The 14,274-nt window shown below is 33.9% G+C and overlaps 1 protein-coding gene across 1 annotated transcript in view; it reads right to left on the bottom strand.

Annotated features, from left to right (window-relative positions):
• Positions 1–13,801, bottom strand: part of LOC124353866 (xylose isomerase-like) — a 28,408-nt gene extending 14,607 nt beyond the window's left edge. The window contains exons 1-3 of the mRNA XM_046803897.1: positions 13,659–13,801; positions 3,582–3,746; positions 2,162–2,272 (exon numbers count right to left, since the gene is read on the bottom strand). Of these exons, the coding sequence (XP_046659853.1) occupies positions 2,162–2,272; positions 3,582–3,746; positions 13,659–13,767 (385 nt within the window). The 5' untranslated portion in view covers positions 13,768–13,801. The remainder of the gene's footprint in view (positions 1–2,161; positions 2,273–3,581; positions 3,747–13,658) is intronic.
• Positions 13,802–14,274: the final 473 nt, after the last annotated feature.

Genomic DNA, 14,274 nt, shown 5'->3' with positions numbered 1-14,274 from the left:
TGAAACGCAATGAGCAAGTCCACCAATATGAAACCAGAAATGGGTTTAAACTATAACCTTCTTGCTCATCGCCTGATTCTGTATGAACGTAAGCCATCATACGCCGGGGCGAGATTTTTCAACAATCTGCCACGAGAACTGAAGGATGACAACCCAATGACTCTGAAGAAGAAACTAGTTAGCTGGTTCTCGAAGATGCCGTTTTATAGTGTCAAAGAGTACATGGACTGGCAAAATTTTAACCTAAACTGAAGACTTTTGTAATTTAATTGTATTGACACCATTCCGATCTCCAAGACTGTGAATAAAGATTTTATGTATTCTGTATCGTTTGGATCATGCTTCATCATCAAAAAGTAGGTATAAATATACCTTGTAACTTACACAGTTGTCGAAGCCACGAAAGATATCGAGCACGTCATGAATTTTATAAGTTGGATGATAAGCCTGTATGATTTGTTCTTAGACTCCACATTTATAGTCAAGACATAGACGCACACCACTATATATTTTTGGAGTCACAACCAAAAGTGAACTTCAATCACTGGTTGCAGTGGGTATGATGATTCAATTGGCTTATAGTCTGTTTGTTAAATTCACTGCTGACCCGATTGAGAGGAGCTTGAGGAACACTTTTTAATCGATTTTTAAGGAGACCGATCTCCTTTTGAGCCTTATTCTGCCCATCTTCATGGGACACTGGCCTGTGCGAGGATCTTTACAAACAATATAAGAGGTGAAGCCAATATACAGTAGTAGGCTACAAGTCGATGGAACTGATAAAAGGCGCAACGGTCTCAAACAGGATTTGTGTGTGTGTGTGTGTGTGTGTGTGTGTGTGTGTGTGTGTGTGTGTGTGTGTGTGTGTGTGTGTTTAACTCAGATTCAAAATACGACGTCTCACGCTAATCGGCCATCGGCTTCCGATTGGAATGGTAAAATTCGAAAAAAACTTCGAAATCTCCCGATATTTTTTCAACGAAGGAGTATATTTTCATCCTGGCCTTCAGGTACCGTATAAAGTAGACCTTGCATTTGTTCTTTGCATAAAACAGTGATTTAAATCTTCTCTTCGAGCTTGATGATGTCACTAGGATGGAAACTAAAAGCTAGACGGTGTTTTGGAGATACCCAGAAAGGAAACAGTCGCATGATATCTGAATGGCAACATCGGGATGATTTAGAAACTTTATTGCTGTCACTGGCATTGAAATTTGATGTATTGAAATCAGGATATTTACTAAAATCTTGACCTAGGGTTTTGAAGCTTGAAGTGCTACAACTTACTTAAGGATGTTGTCAAACTTAATGCTATCTGATTTAAATACTTCATTCCTAAATCAATAGTATTTTAACCAAATATTACGGCTACCTATGAACACAAATATTTAAGCAATGTTTTAACCTTAAATTTCCTATTTATGATGTTTACAGAGAAGAAATAATAACTTGCACTGTTGCGATGTAGTAGGAATCATAAATTATATTTATTAATTTCACATTATCTAATACGTCACAGGGTAGACATGAGTCTAACCTAAAGTGTCATACCGAACCTACAAAGACACTTATATAGACTTGTAATATTTGTAAGTTATAATTACACGTTATTAAATACCGATAATGATACAGGTATATTGCATCCCCCACAGCCTTCCATGACGTGTAATTTTCAAAATAATTTGAGAATTGTTCTTAACTGGTTTCGAATTAAGCTATCAAGATGAGCTATCAAGTTCCTGTATATAAGATCTTCATAGCTTACTGTATGTATGAATGGCAACATCGGAATGATGTAGAAACCTTGTTTTCTTATATTTAAATTGAATTGTATGTATTCATTTGTTTTGAAGGAAGTTTATGATTTGGAATTGCAAAATATGAATACGGGTTTATCTCTTCACAATACCTGACAAATAAAAACAGATGGAAAATCATGACAATTACTTGTGTTTGTATTATATATGCGATAATATGATTAAAATTTAGACTTATCACAGTTCGTTATTGGTCTCCTAAAAAGAGACGATAAAAATTTTATACTTTATAGAATATAAAATTTTTTGTAAAATTTTCAGAATTATTTCAATTTGGTGTTAGAAAAAAACAGCTGAAAGTTGTTTCATATTATCAACAATAAAGTATTTTGAATTAGACATACCCAATTTGTTGTAAAATTCAAATGCAGCTCTTAGTCTCCTCTTGTAGCTGTCGAGCGAGTGTGTTCCATCTTCCCAGGAGCGCGTGAAGTTTGGTTCGTTCCACCCTATACCTAAAAACAAAGTTTGAAGACATATACATAACTTGCACTCAAACACAACCATAACCTGCATTTTACAGTGAGTTTTACTGATTTTACAGTGGCTTCACTGCATTCAATTTAACTGGAAAGAATGCAAGGGGGAAATGAGTTTTACATTTTTATTTTTTTCTAAACTATACTTCTTTCCCAATCAAACTATGTATAATTTATATTTTTACGGAGTGTCGTTTACATTTAAAATACGTTTCAGATTAGATCTGCAAAGCACTCTTCACAATTAATTTTCTTCAGAATCGAAAGTTGTCTTGAACCGTATGTAAGACAAGCAATGAGACAAGAGAAGCTTAGGTAAAGGAGGCTAGATAAAGAATTTCGAGGCCTACATGTTATGGGTCTGACATGCCTGTAAGAGTGAATAGTCTGCAGATAATTTTGTACAACTGATTTGTAGACGCATATTTAAATGCAAATGAAAAGTTGCATTGTAGGCCTATAAAACCTATAAACTATATCCTTCTATTTGAGCAAATGGACTAATATTTTGAAAGTAATATGCTATCTTTCTAATATGGTTAAGTTTTGATAATGATCTATTTGTTCACCGGTCATTAAAAAATAGACGCTTAAAACTAAAATATTGTAAAAATAAAAAACGTTCAATATGTTGATTTGTATATTTTTACATTTGTATCGTAGTTGCATATTTTAAACTTTAAGGAACATTTTTTCCAAAACTTATTAGTGCAATTGTGTTGGAATTTGTACTTCTTCTTATAGTTAAACAATATATGTGTGTTTTCTACACATATGTATTAAATGAAAAGTATAGTTAGTTATCAGTTAAAAAGAATCAACTTATTTCTTATGTAAAACATAACAGCTGGTAAATAGCTGCATTTTGATAATGCAAATGTTTGTATAGAAAATGTTCCTAACGGGGTTACGACCTTCCCTCGAATCAATTGTAAAGAAATTGTAGGCCTACTGTATGCAACAAGGCGTTTTGTCAGTCTAAAGAGACAAAAAAAGATCAGGGTTGTGGATTAAAACGATTAGTGCACAGTAATAAGTGGTTGTTAGAAAACTTGTTCACAAATGTCACAATACAACCAAAGAATTCCTTAAAGAACTAGACCTTTAGTACATAAAATCTATCCATCTACTGGTGCTACTAAGCGTTGTTAAACTTTGTAATGAAATAGTTTTAAGTAATGAGATAGTACAGTATAACGTGCTTATAATATTGGCCAAGGGGCAAGGTGTTATGACTGCTTTATTACTAGTAGTTGAAGCAATGATCTAATCAGATTTGACAAACCTTGACCCTGGGAGCCCGTGAAGTGGAATGCTTGCCAGAAGGAGATGGAGGGTCTCAACCAGTCCTCCATGGGCCTTCCGTGGATACGCTCGGAGCTGTTGAAGTACCGATAACTGAGGGTGTCATCAATACTCCCATCAGGCTTATACTCCACCTTAGCGAGTCCTGACAGAAAGGTGTTTAGTGAACAACCATAGAGCTAAACCTTTAACGAATTGTGTACAATTAAATAATTATAAGGAAGTAAAGTTAATAGTAGAATTGAGTCTATATATTTAAATTACTTCGTTTAGAGCGTTACATAGAAGGTTATATCGCCAATATGAAACCAAATTAATACTAAATACATTTTCTTAAGAAAGTAAAATACGAAATCATTGAAATTCTCCGTTTATGGCGTCAGACCACCCATTATAAGATAAATATGACAAAGCGTACTCACAGATAAAACTGTTGTCAAGAAATGTTAAGAACAAAAATTAACAACATTGTATAATTTTTCAACATGTGAAACTACAAGTACTTGGAAGTCAGGTACTTCATGGAAGAAAAGAGTAGCATCTTATATTCATCGAGTATAAACTTGACGGTTTCTAAGCTAAGCATAAAATGTGAGGGTTTTCTCGACACACTCAAAATGTATTTACACCAAATCCTGGTTAAATAAATTTTAGTAAGGAAGTTAGTAAATATCTTGACACGGGTCTAAAACAAAAGAAGTCATTGATTGTGAGTGAAAAACGAACAAAGTTCTAAAACAACTAGCAGGAAAAGAATTTATTCGTCCGCTTGTTTTGTTGAATGCATTTTTCTGTCTTCCACGGAGAGAAACGCAAATAGGCCTAATATTTTGATTCGTAAAACATGAAAAACTTATTTCATATAGGCCGATTAGCCTATACACATGTCCTGTAATTATTTTCAGAAGGAATGTTCACAATGTAAACTAGTCTTGACACTCGGGTTTCCTCTAACATATTCGTGAAACAATGACTATGTACAGCATGAGGGGAAATTCCTTTCGTAGTTGGTCCGGAAGTTTTCTGAGCTGCTTGGATTTATCAAAGTTGCGTTGACTTCTGCTATTTCCGTTCATTGTATTGTGGTATACATATGTTTATGTATTATTCTACGTATTTACGTCCTATCAGGAGAAAATATAAATTTTTATAAAATATAAAAAAAGTTTAATGTTATACATTTTACCTTTCTTATGAGTATAGGAAGTAAGGGCCAATACAGCCCTAATTTCAGAGGGAGCCACCTACAAAAAGTGTTATAGGTGAACCGCTAATAAAGAAAACCTGCGCAGAAGCAAATATTTGAGCAGCACAGCGCAGGAGGGGCCCCCCTCCGGCGGAGGGGAGTGGTGAGTGGGCGGAGCATCTTCTTGTCAGCTGTTTAAATCTTGTCTTGCTCGCGCCATATTGTTTATACTGCAGTTACTTACTTGGACCGTTCAATTCGAACGAGTCAATCAGGTGAACGAGTGATCGGATCGGAGTATTTCAAAAGTCCCGTTCACTTTGAAAGTTTTGTTCAATTTGGCCTGGCAACTGAATAAATTTTATACTTTTTTCCCAAATCAGGTGAAATGAAAATGGTTTATTTTTCTTAAAAATAGTACAATAAAACACATATACACGTTTTGCAACAAAACGTAAGCAAATATATACAATGTCTTAAATCATTTATCAGAGTGTAACATTACGGTACTTATACGTAGTTAATTATTTTCTTATTATAATAAACCTTGCATTAATTCTATTTAATTCAATTAAAATTTGAAATAAGAAGAGTAGTATAACCGGGATGAGCCTACATGGGCCTAGGACCTGTGCGTAGCGTAGGCTCTGGTCGTGAAATATTGGAAACTCAAATCTAATAATAGAACAAATAATTTTATAAGGTAAAAAAATAGTAGTTTAGTCATTTTTGATATTATAAATGGTTTTAGAATTTATTTTTTAATCCGGCTGGATGGCAATGACAACAGTGACCACGCAGGCAATTGATGAGTCACATTGAATCTCCCTGAAGCAGTGCCTACATTCACTGCCGCTCTTTACAAGAGCAAATGTGTCGGCCCGCCACATCGTGACTGCGACCGTGAAGACACAACTCGTGTGTTTTTGGGGGCAGTGCTCGCTCAGACATACGTAACCGAGTATAAATCTAGTTTTGCTGCACTGTCGTATGAAGCATTAGTTATGGTAATTATAGTGAAGGACAGACGAATAACAATAAATAACGAAGGAAGGGTTAGAAGTTCAGCGATTAACAAGGGACTATAAGTCCTTATACTTCTTCGCCATCTAACGATAGTAACCCATCCTTCACGCGTTTTTTAAAACCAGTAAAAAATTAGGTAATTGCTACACAGAAGCGAAGTTTGAAAACTCAAACACACGTTACGGTACAAAACTTGAGAAATATAATACAAAATTTTGTTACGTTGAATGTTTTTTTTATATAGAAACTGTAATGACGACTTGTTGCGAGTACCGTGTATTATGAGTATAAGTTCTCAACGCTAAAAGAGTATGAAAATTAATGTATAAGTAAGTAAGAATGGTTTCGATTAACAAATTTCTTATAGCCCTTAGTTCTTCTCGAAGAAAATTAATTCTAAAGAATATGTTGTACTCTTAAAGAACATTATTTTTAATATTGTTTTTTGTTAAAAAATTAATGGCTCAAGAATAATTTTGAAAGCAGCACCATGGACTATAATACCAAATGAAAGTTTGGGATTGAACGAAAGCAAAATAGACTACTTTAATTTCCTTATCTGTGAGTACTTCTCGTAAATTGTCTGAAGGCAAAAAATGTACTTGCGGATTTTTATTTGTCAAAAAAAATGAATGTGTTTTGACACATTCACATTTATGATGTAATTTTTTTATATTCTTGCAGGTATTGAATCGTGCCCAAGAGCGAAATTTCTTCTCAAACTGGATACGTAACGTATAACCTGTTGTAACAGTGCGTAAGTTAAAGGTCGAATGAAGCCTATAAGATCTGTCTTCGAAAAAATTGTTATATTTGAGCCATTAGAGTTCGCCAAGTTCTGACCACATTAGTAAAGAATTTATTAAAATTCGTTAGCTACTTCAAGCTTAATTTTGTCATTGAATAATCTGGTATTTGGCAAATATTTATTTAAGGAAGAAACTTTGTTAAACCCCTCTACCACACAATTTAGTTAAAACCCCTAAAACATATTTAAATTCCCGTTAGCTTGGTCGAATTTTATCACAAAAATAATATTTTTTAGTTGCTTTAAATTTCTGCTTAAAATGTTCCTGCAATTGACATAGCGGGTTATAAGCTCCACATTAAATGGTTGCTTTTTCACTAATTTACGTAATTTATCTCTTTGTCTTAAAGCATGGACTAAATCTGAAGTAATCCATGGTTTTTAGCTTTTTTTGACCTCGTTTTAATTTATTCGATTGTCTGTTGAAATTGTAATAATATTCTGAAGTTGTAATGTAAAAAACATTTAACATTAGTGCTGTTAAAAATTGATTGCCAATTAGCATTTAAAAGGTATCATGTGGTAACACATGGTGGTCGATATAGGTGCGATGTGCAGGGTCGATCTGAGAGGAGGCGTTCTGTGTAGTAGGTGCGTAATATTATTTTAATGACTCAGCCTGGGTATTATGAAAAGTGGTGGTAACTTAATCGATTAAATGTTTGAAATGTGTTATTATTTATAAAAAATAATTATTTTCAAACAATGCTGATGTTCTGTTTGATGTTTAGTAATTTATTGAAACATTTGTAGTGAAATAATCTTATGATAAATAAAGGCATATTAATCAACCAAGTCCATTGTTCTTAAGTATTAACGTTTTAAAATGATTTAGTAATGCATATAGTAACATACAGTTAATTTTTGTTAATCATTTCTATTAATAATATATATTTACATTTACTAGATTCATGAAACAATACTTTTTATTGTTATATATCTATTCATTCACTGTAAAATATGTTGTTCCATCCTCTATCCGAACACATTTTTGCAAGCAGATCCTCTCGTTCACTTGGTCATTACATCCAGTCGTTCATTCGTTCAGTCAACACGATGACCGGTTTAAAACACGCTCTAGCGGGAAGGCTTAGTAACTCTGTACTGACCGGTTCAAACTGAACGGGGTCGCAGCAGTGAACGATACCGACACGAGCTCCTCCAGTTTGTTTTCAATAGGGTGATCGTGACAGGCGGAGAGAAAAAGTGGGGATGGAGGGGCCCCTCCTGCCAACTAGAGATAGCCCGCGTATTAGAATAGTGGAATAAGCAGTCCGCGCGTTCTCGCTCTGTACTCCTCTGAATTTAATAGAGCCTGGTGGTGTAATATGTATATGTATGTATATGTATTAAATGTAATATATATATTACATTTTCAAAGCTGGATGCTTCAGGATGCAGCGCAATTAAATTTATTTCATTGAACCGTGATTTTTACAACGTAATTAATGGCAGGCAATTACTCTTGTCTACATACAAATAAACCAATACAACGGAGTATCGAAATACCAAAAAAGACGTAAGGAAGTCTAATGTAACAAAGTAACTTCGTTACATTCAGTGGCGTAGCTATAAAACATTCGAGGGTGGATTAAACATCCAGGAGGATTAAAAAGAGCCCTACTTAGCATAGTAGTTAAAGAATTTATCTTCAGGGTCTCCAAACACAAAATCAACAATTATGTTGAGTTTTTTAATTGCATCTTTCGTATTAAAATGTAAACCAATAAAATTGTTTCGTAACATTATATTTGGTTCATTGCATTTTCCAACTGCCTTAATCAAATAAATATAATTTGTAGGTTACATTACTATTAGTTAGAAATTATTCGATAATTTCCATGTACTATAGATCAGATCAGCATTATAATCGCGTACGCCAGACAACACAAAATGACACTTATCAGGCTTGGTCGAAGTTGCATGCACAATTTTCAAGTCTATAGCTTATTTCTCATTCTCTATATATCCAACAAACAGACAGAGAAATATATTGCTATTGCTATAAGTTAAAACTTGATCGTAATAATTTGAGGTTATTAAAATATGAATACTTAACAAAGTGTTTCAAATACTAAAGTTCTCAAAAGAAAATACGATAAGATATCAAAGGACATGCCACAGAAAGGAGATATGAGTCAACCAATACTGCAACCCTGCACCTGGCGTAGAAAACGCTGGCTTGACTTATCACTAGTTTATCATATATATATATATATATATATATATATATTTATATATATATATATATATATATATTTAAACTAAATAATTTGAAGTGTTTCTCATTAAATGTAAATGCAAAGATTGCATCTAATAACAAGAAAGGACATCGCCAATATTGAAAGGGAATTTAATCTAACGTCTGAGGCGCAGAAACACCCCTTTGACCCAGTAAGTGTTGAATGCTGGTATCGTCAACTGAAGGACTCAAAAGATACAGCTTGTGTATTTTATAAACCACAAGGAGAAACATTGAATGACTATCCCGAATTAAAAAAAAAGACGATTTTGTTCTGATTTATATGTCAGAAGGCCAAAAGGTATTGCTTAATAAATATGGGAAAGAGGACCCATATGTATAGACGGTACACACGGTATCAATAAGCTGAATTTTCAGCTCTATACTATTTTAACGTTGGATGTCAGCCGAGAAGGGTTCCCAACTGCTTTTATGTTTAGTAATAGGGGGAGGATGACAACATAATGTCTTTATTTTTTTTAAAAATAAAAGATGTTGTAGGTGTTGTACAGACAAATGTTTTTTATGTCTGACATGGAAGAAACCTTTTACAAATGCCTGGGAAAAGGTCATGGGTCCAGCGCAAGTAAGATTATTTTGTACATGGCATGTACTAAGAGCGTGGAAAAAGAATTTAAACAAAATACAGTTAAAAGAAAAGAAAGATGCTACTTTTAAAATTTTGCAAACTTTGCTACAAGAAAGGGACATAAATACTTTTCATACCTACTGGAAGGAGCCTTAAAAAAGTTTGATAGTGAACAAGATACTTCTGTCTTCGGCAACTATTTCAAAGATTATTACGTAAAAAAACCCACCGTTTTAAGCTTTGGGCGTATTGTTACCGCATGAATGCTGGCATAAACACAAATATGTCTATAGAGAGCTTCAATAAAGTGTTGAAATATTTTTATTTGGAAGGAAAAAAAAAGTGCAAAGACTGGATAAAACCTTATTTGCTTTACTAAACCTGATTAGGGACAAACTTTTTGACAGCCTAATAAAATTGAAAAAGGTAAGTAGTTACAAAACTAAAAATTCTACGTAGACGCATAAAGAAAGTTATGGGATTGCCGACTTTAACATCATTGCATTGGAAAATGAATTGGCAAGTGTTATCTTCTAAAGCACAAGAATTTTATTCAGTGAAAAAAAGTTAAAGAATGCAAACTGTTGTGTACTTTTGTGACCTACATTGTAATTCCTGTTTTCATGAATACATATGCTCGTGTATGGACAATAGTATAAAAAACAAACATGTGCAAGCATATCCATTTGGTGGCTCGCTCACTCTGTAGCAAAACCGATTGACTCACCTTTGGAAATGTATGAGACTGGGGAATTGAAAATAGACATCGATGATAATACAAATTTAAAAGAGGAAAGTATTAAAGGAAATTTCATGTGACAAAATCAAAACACTCCTAATGACGAGGCCCGCACAAAGAGAATATACGACAAAAATGACATCCTGATGCAATATATGACAAGAAAAACAACTACTTCAGACCAAAAAGAATATATTGATAAACATTTTACACAAATGTTAACTACACTAGAGGCAATGGCCACTACTGCGCAGATACCAGTTAAGGGTAAGGTCCAATCACTTTATGACCAGTTTTAATTAAACCCACTATTTATTGTTTAGTAGTAAAATTTAAATTGAATTAAATTTAAAACAAGTAATAGTAGCTCAAAACTATGCCACGGAAAATTCTGTCAAATTTATTCGAATTTATGTTTTAGGAAGAAGAGTGTAACAGGCAACCAGGTAATAGCAATATTACCAAACAAAGGAGTTATGTTTCCACGAAGAAGAAAAAAAAATCCTCGCAGAGAAGCCTCACAGAGGAGAAAAAGTTGGAGATTTGCCTGGACTTTAAGCCTTCTGAGTAACAATGGCAGACTTCAATAAATTGTATAAATTTGTATAATTGTATCATAAATCTGTACAGTAATATAATATAATTAGGATAATTTGTATTTATTAATTATGTCACGTGCCTATGTTAGGTATTTAAGTCAGGTAGTTGTCATTGATTTTGTCATATTTCTATAATTATGTTTTTGGTTAAGTAATTATTAATTTATTTACTACAAATTAAGGACTCCACATTATAATATGTTGCTTTTGTCCTATTAATTTGAATATATTCCAATATCACAAAAAGATAACTGGATATGGTTATAATTTATATTTATGGCATTTTATGTATACTGAATTAGCTTTAGACTTTGAAAAATTATATAATGTGTTTTTTATTCAAATTTGTTTTATTTAAAGCTTAGTTTAAATGGGTAGATTTATCGTATTTGAATTTATTTGTTAATTTCATTTGCTTGAGTGTTGTTTTCTTTTGTTTTTCTAAGAAAGTTGGAGCCTCTACACAGGCAGTTCCTTGCCTTTTGAGGTCCTATTTTGTTTTCTTGAATTTTGTTTATTGATGTACCCTAGCTGTATTAAAATAAAAAAAGACATGTTCATATTTCTTTAATAAAAAAGTAACATTGTTTTATTTTTATTCTCATGTAAATTGTGTCTACAACTAAGGAGCAATGTTTGTGTTTGTGCTTAAAGGTATAATGATGTTTATATAATTTTTACTATTGTTACATATTTTCAAGAAAATAAATAATTTTTCTATTCTATTCTAGATTATGACATTTTATTCGTTGTGCACCATCTCACATTTTGTAAAGTATCTTTGGAGTTATAAGAAAGTTCAATATTAATATAATTTAATTCGATATAATTTCTATGTTTTGCAGATATGTTCGGGATATAAAACGACTCATTAATTCGGATATAAAACGACTCATTAATTCGGATATAAAACGACTCATTAATTTCGGATATAAAACGACTCATTAATTCGTAAGATAATAGAAATCAGAACCGTTCCGAAACTGAGGGTCGCTATCAGCCGCATGTACAGGGTTTGTCAGGAATGTTCGGGATTTATCGGTACTGCTCGGCTCTGCCCCCACTCTTTCTCTCCGCCTGTCACGATCACCCCATTGAAAACAAACTGGAGGAAGCTCGTCGATACCGACTGAGCTGGATTAGTCAGCTGATTTTATTAGATTGAAATATAGAGTGAGGGCCGAGCAGTGGTGGGGATGGTTGGAGGGGCGGCGGAGGGATATTTACCCCACCCTGCATGAACTCAAATCAACCAAGGTTTTTTTGTTAGCGGTTTACCTATAGTTTACCATTATTATTACTGACAGGAAATGTTGAATTCAGATACAACAAAAATTAATTCCTTGAAAAGAAATTTACTCATACTTAACGTGTAGTTGATACATTTAAGTTAATTTTTGTATGAATACAATACAAGAGTGATAGCCCCTCCGCCTGGACCCGTACTAATGGGAAGCCCGTTCGATCGTCCGTATTTTGAAGTATAGAAACGGTTATTACTCGTACATTGAAAACCTGGTGAGTTATTAAGATCTTTTTTATTACGTCTTTGACACCTCTTGAAAAAGACCTGTGAATTATAACTGTATGACAATATTTGCACCCAGCTTATTTACTATTTTCTAAAATTGTTAGTTATAAGAGTCATCCCATTCCAGGAGCCTCTCATGAGACACATTATTAGCTCTTAGTGTTTTAATATCCGTTGAGCAAAGAATGTTATTTTTTTTAAGAAACTAGCTTCTATCTTGTCATAATCGTCCAAACTTAGCTTTTATCACAAACGTGATAATAAGGAGTAGGAGTACATTACAACAATAAAATGCAAATTAATCAATGATCTGTGAATTAGATGAACCCAAACAAATTTATTTGGCTGGGTCTCTTCCCTTTTTCCGACATTACGAATTACTAAGGAAATGGGCAGTTGTTTGGACGGGGCGAGTCCCACACTCTGTGCGTAAATGCACTCCCCCTACGTAAAAAACAAACAATAATACTAATAAATAAGACATATAGCTAAGACATCCTTATGTTCAAGAGGTGAGTAATTTTACATTAAAGGCGTATGAGGCTAAATAATTAACTTTGATAAAAAATAAATTTGTACCGGCACAAATTATAGCTTATTAAGTTAAATGCTATGCATTTTTAGTGCCAGATCCTGTGGAAGGTGGTATAAATTAATGATCCGATACCAAAAAGAAAATAGTCAAGAGTATATAGTTTCAAAACTAAGCCCGCTGATTTTGACGACTTGGAGGAATCTTAGATTGAGGATTGACATTGAAGGACGCCGCGTATGTCTGTCTGCGCCATTGACTGGTAAGTGGTTCCAATGTTTGTACATCGGCGAAACTTAAATTTGTGTCAGTAGTACACAGTTGAGGATAACGTCACGTTCTTGTCGTAACTTTGGTATCTAGTCAAGAGCGCGAAGTTAACGAGTAGTATGTCTACACCTAACTCATTGGCTTCTAGAGAAATTACAACTAGAGATGCAAGACATCTACCTATTACTTGAATAAATGTAATAAAATAACAAACAGAGCTTCAGGAGCTGCGCGGAGTCAGGGTAACTCGTTCCTTTCTCCCACACTTGAAAGTCGGATGACATAAACAGGGATTAGTGTTATGGACACTAGTTCCAATACTAGAATTCCTTCTTGTTTATGTTATGACGTCCTATGTCTTGTAGTTTCCATTAATTCCATTTAGTTCTTGGAATTTAACAAGACGGTCCAGACACATCTCATAGTCTCGGGACCGACCCTCTTATAGATTGAACTACATGTAGTTGCGTCAACTTTATGTAATTGCTGATACATTACAGATATAATAGAAGCGTAAATATTTATTATCACAAACCTGGAAAGAACTCGTTGGTCTCCGTGACATTGGTTCGGGCGGAGGCATCTCTTAGAGTGGAGGCGGATGTCTTCTGTCGCTTGACTGTCTGAGCACTGAACATGGCCATGGTGGAGTGTCGCTACCTGCCGGCTGAGAGCTTATATCAGCTGGTAACTCGACCTGGCGAGTCGCGTCATGCTCGCTCGACCCTTGGGCTCCGTGTCTGGCGAAACCCGAGACCCAGCATTGTTCCCGGGGTCGTCTGATAGCCAACCTCTTTTGTAAAATTAGTTTTTATTTACAAGAACACTGAATTTTAAAATCATGTGAACTGACTTCACTTGGATATTTTAAAATGGATACTCCATTAAAAATGTGTTATGCAAGTTTTTTTATCAGAGTTTGTTTCAAACAATTTAAACACAAACCGCACACCAACATAAATTTAAAGTTAAACTTAGTTAAGTGTGTTTTGCACATGGAATTACACGCTGAAGCTACATTTAGTTTGGTTTATTTTTCAGTTTAGTAATACTTTATTTCCTAAAAGGGCTTTCAGGAAGAAAGATTGTTAATGAATTACTCCCGAGTTCAAAATGAAAAGCAAGAGTTTTTAGGGTTATTGCAAGTAAGT

Source organism: Homalodisca vitripennis, chromosome 2 (assembly GCF_021130785.1).
Source record: "Homalodisca vitripennis isolate AUS2020 chromosome 2, UT_GWSS_2.1, whole genome shotgun sequence".
Taxonomy (NCBI): domain Eukaryota; kingdom Metazoa; phylum Arthropoda; class Insecta; order Hemiptera; family Cicadellidae; genus Homalodisca; species Homalodisca vitripennis.
This window is presented reverse-complemented; position numbering and strand designations above follow the sequence as displayed.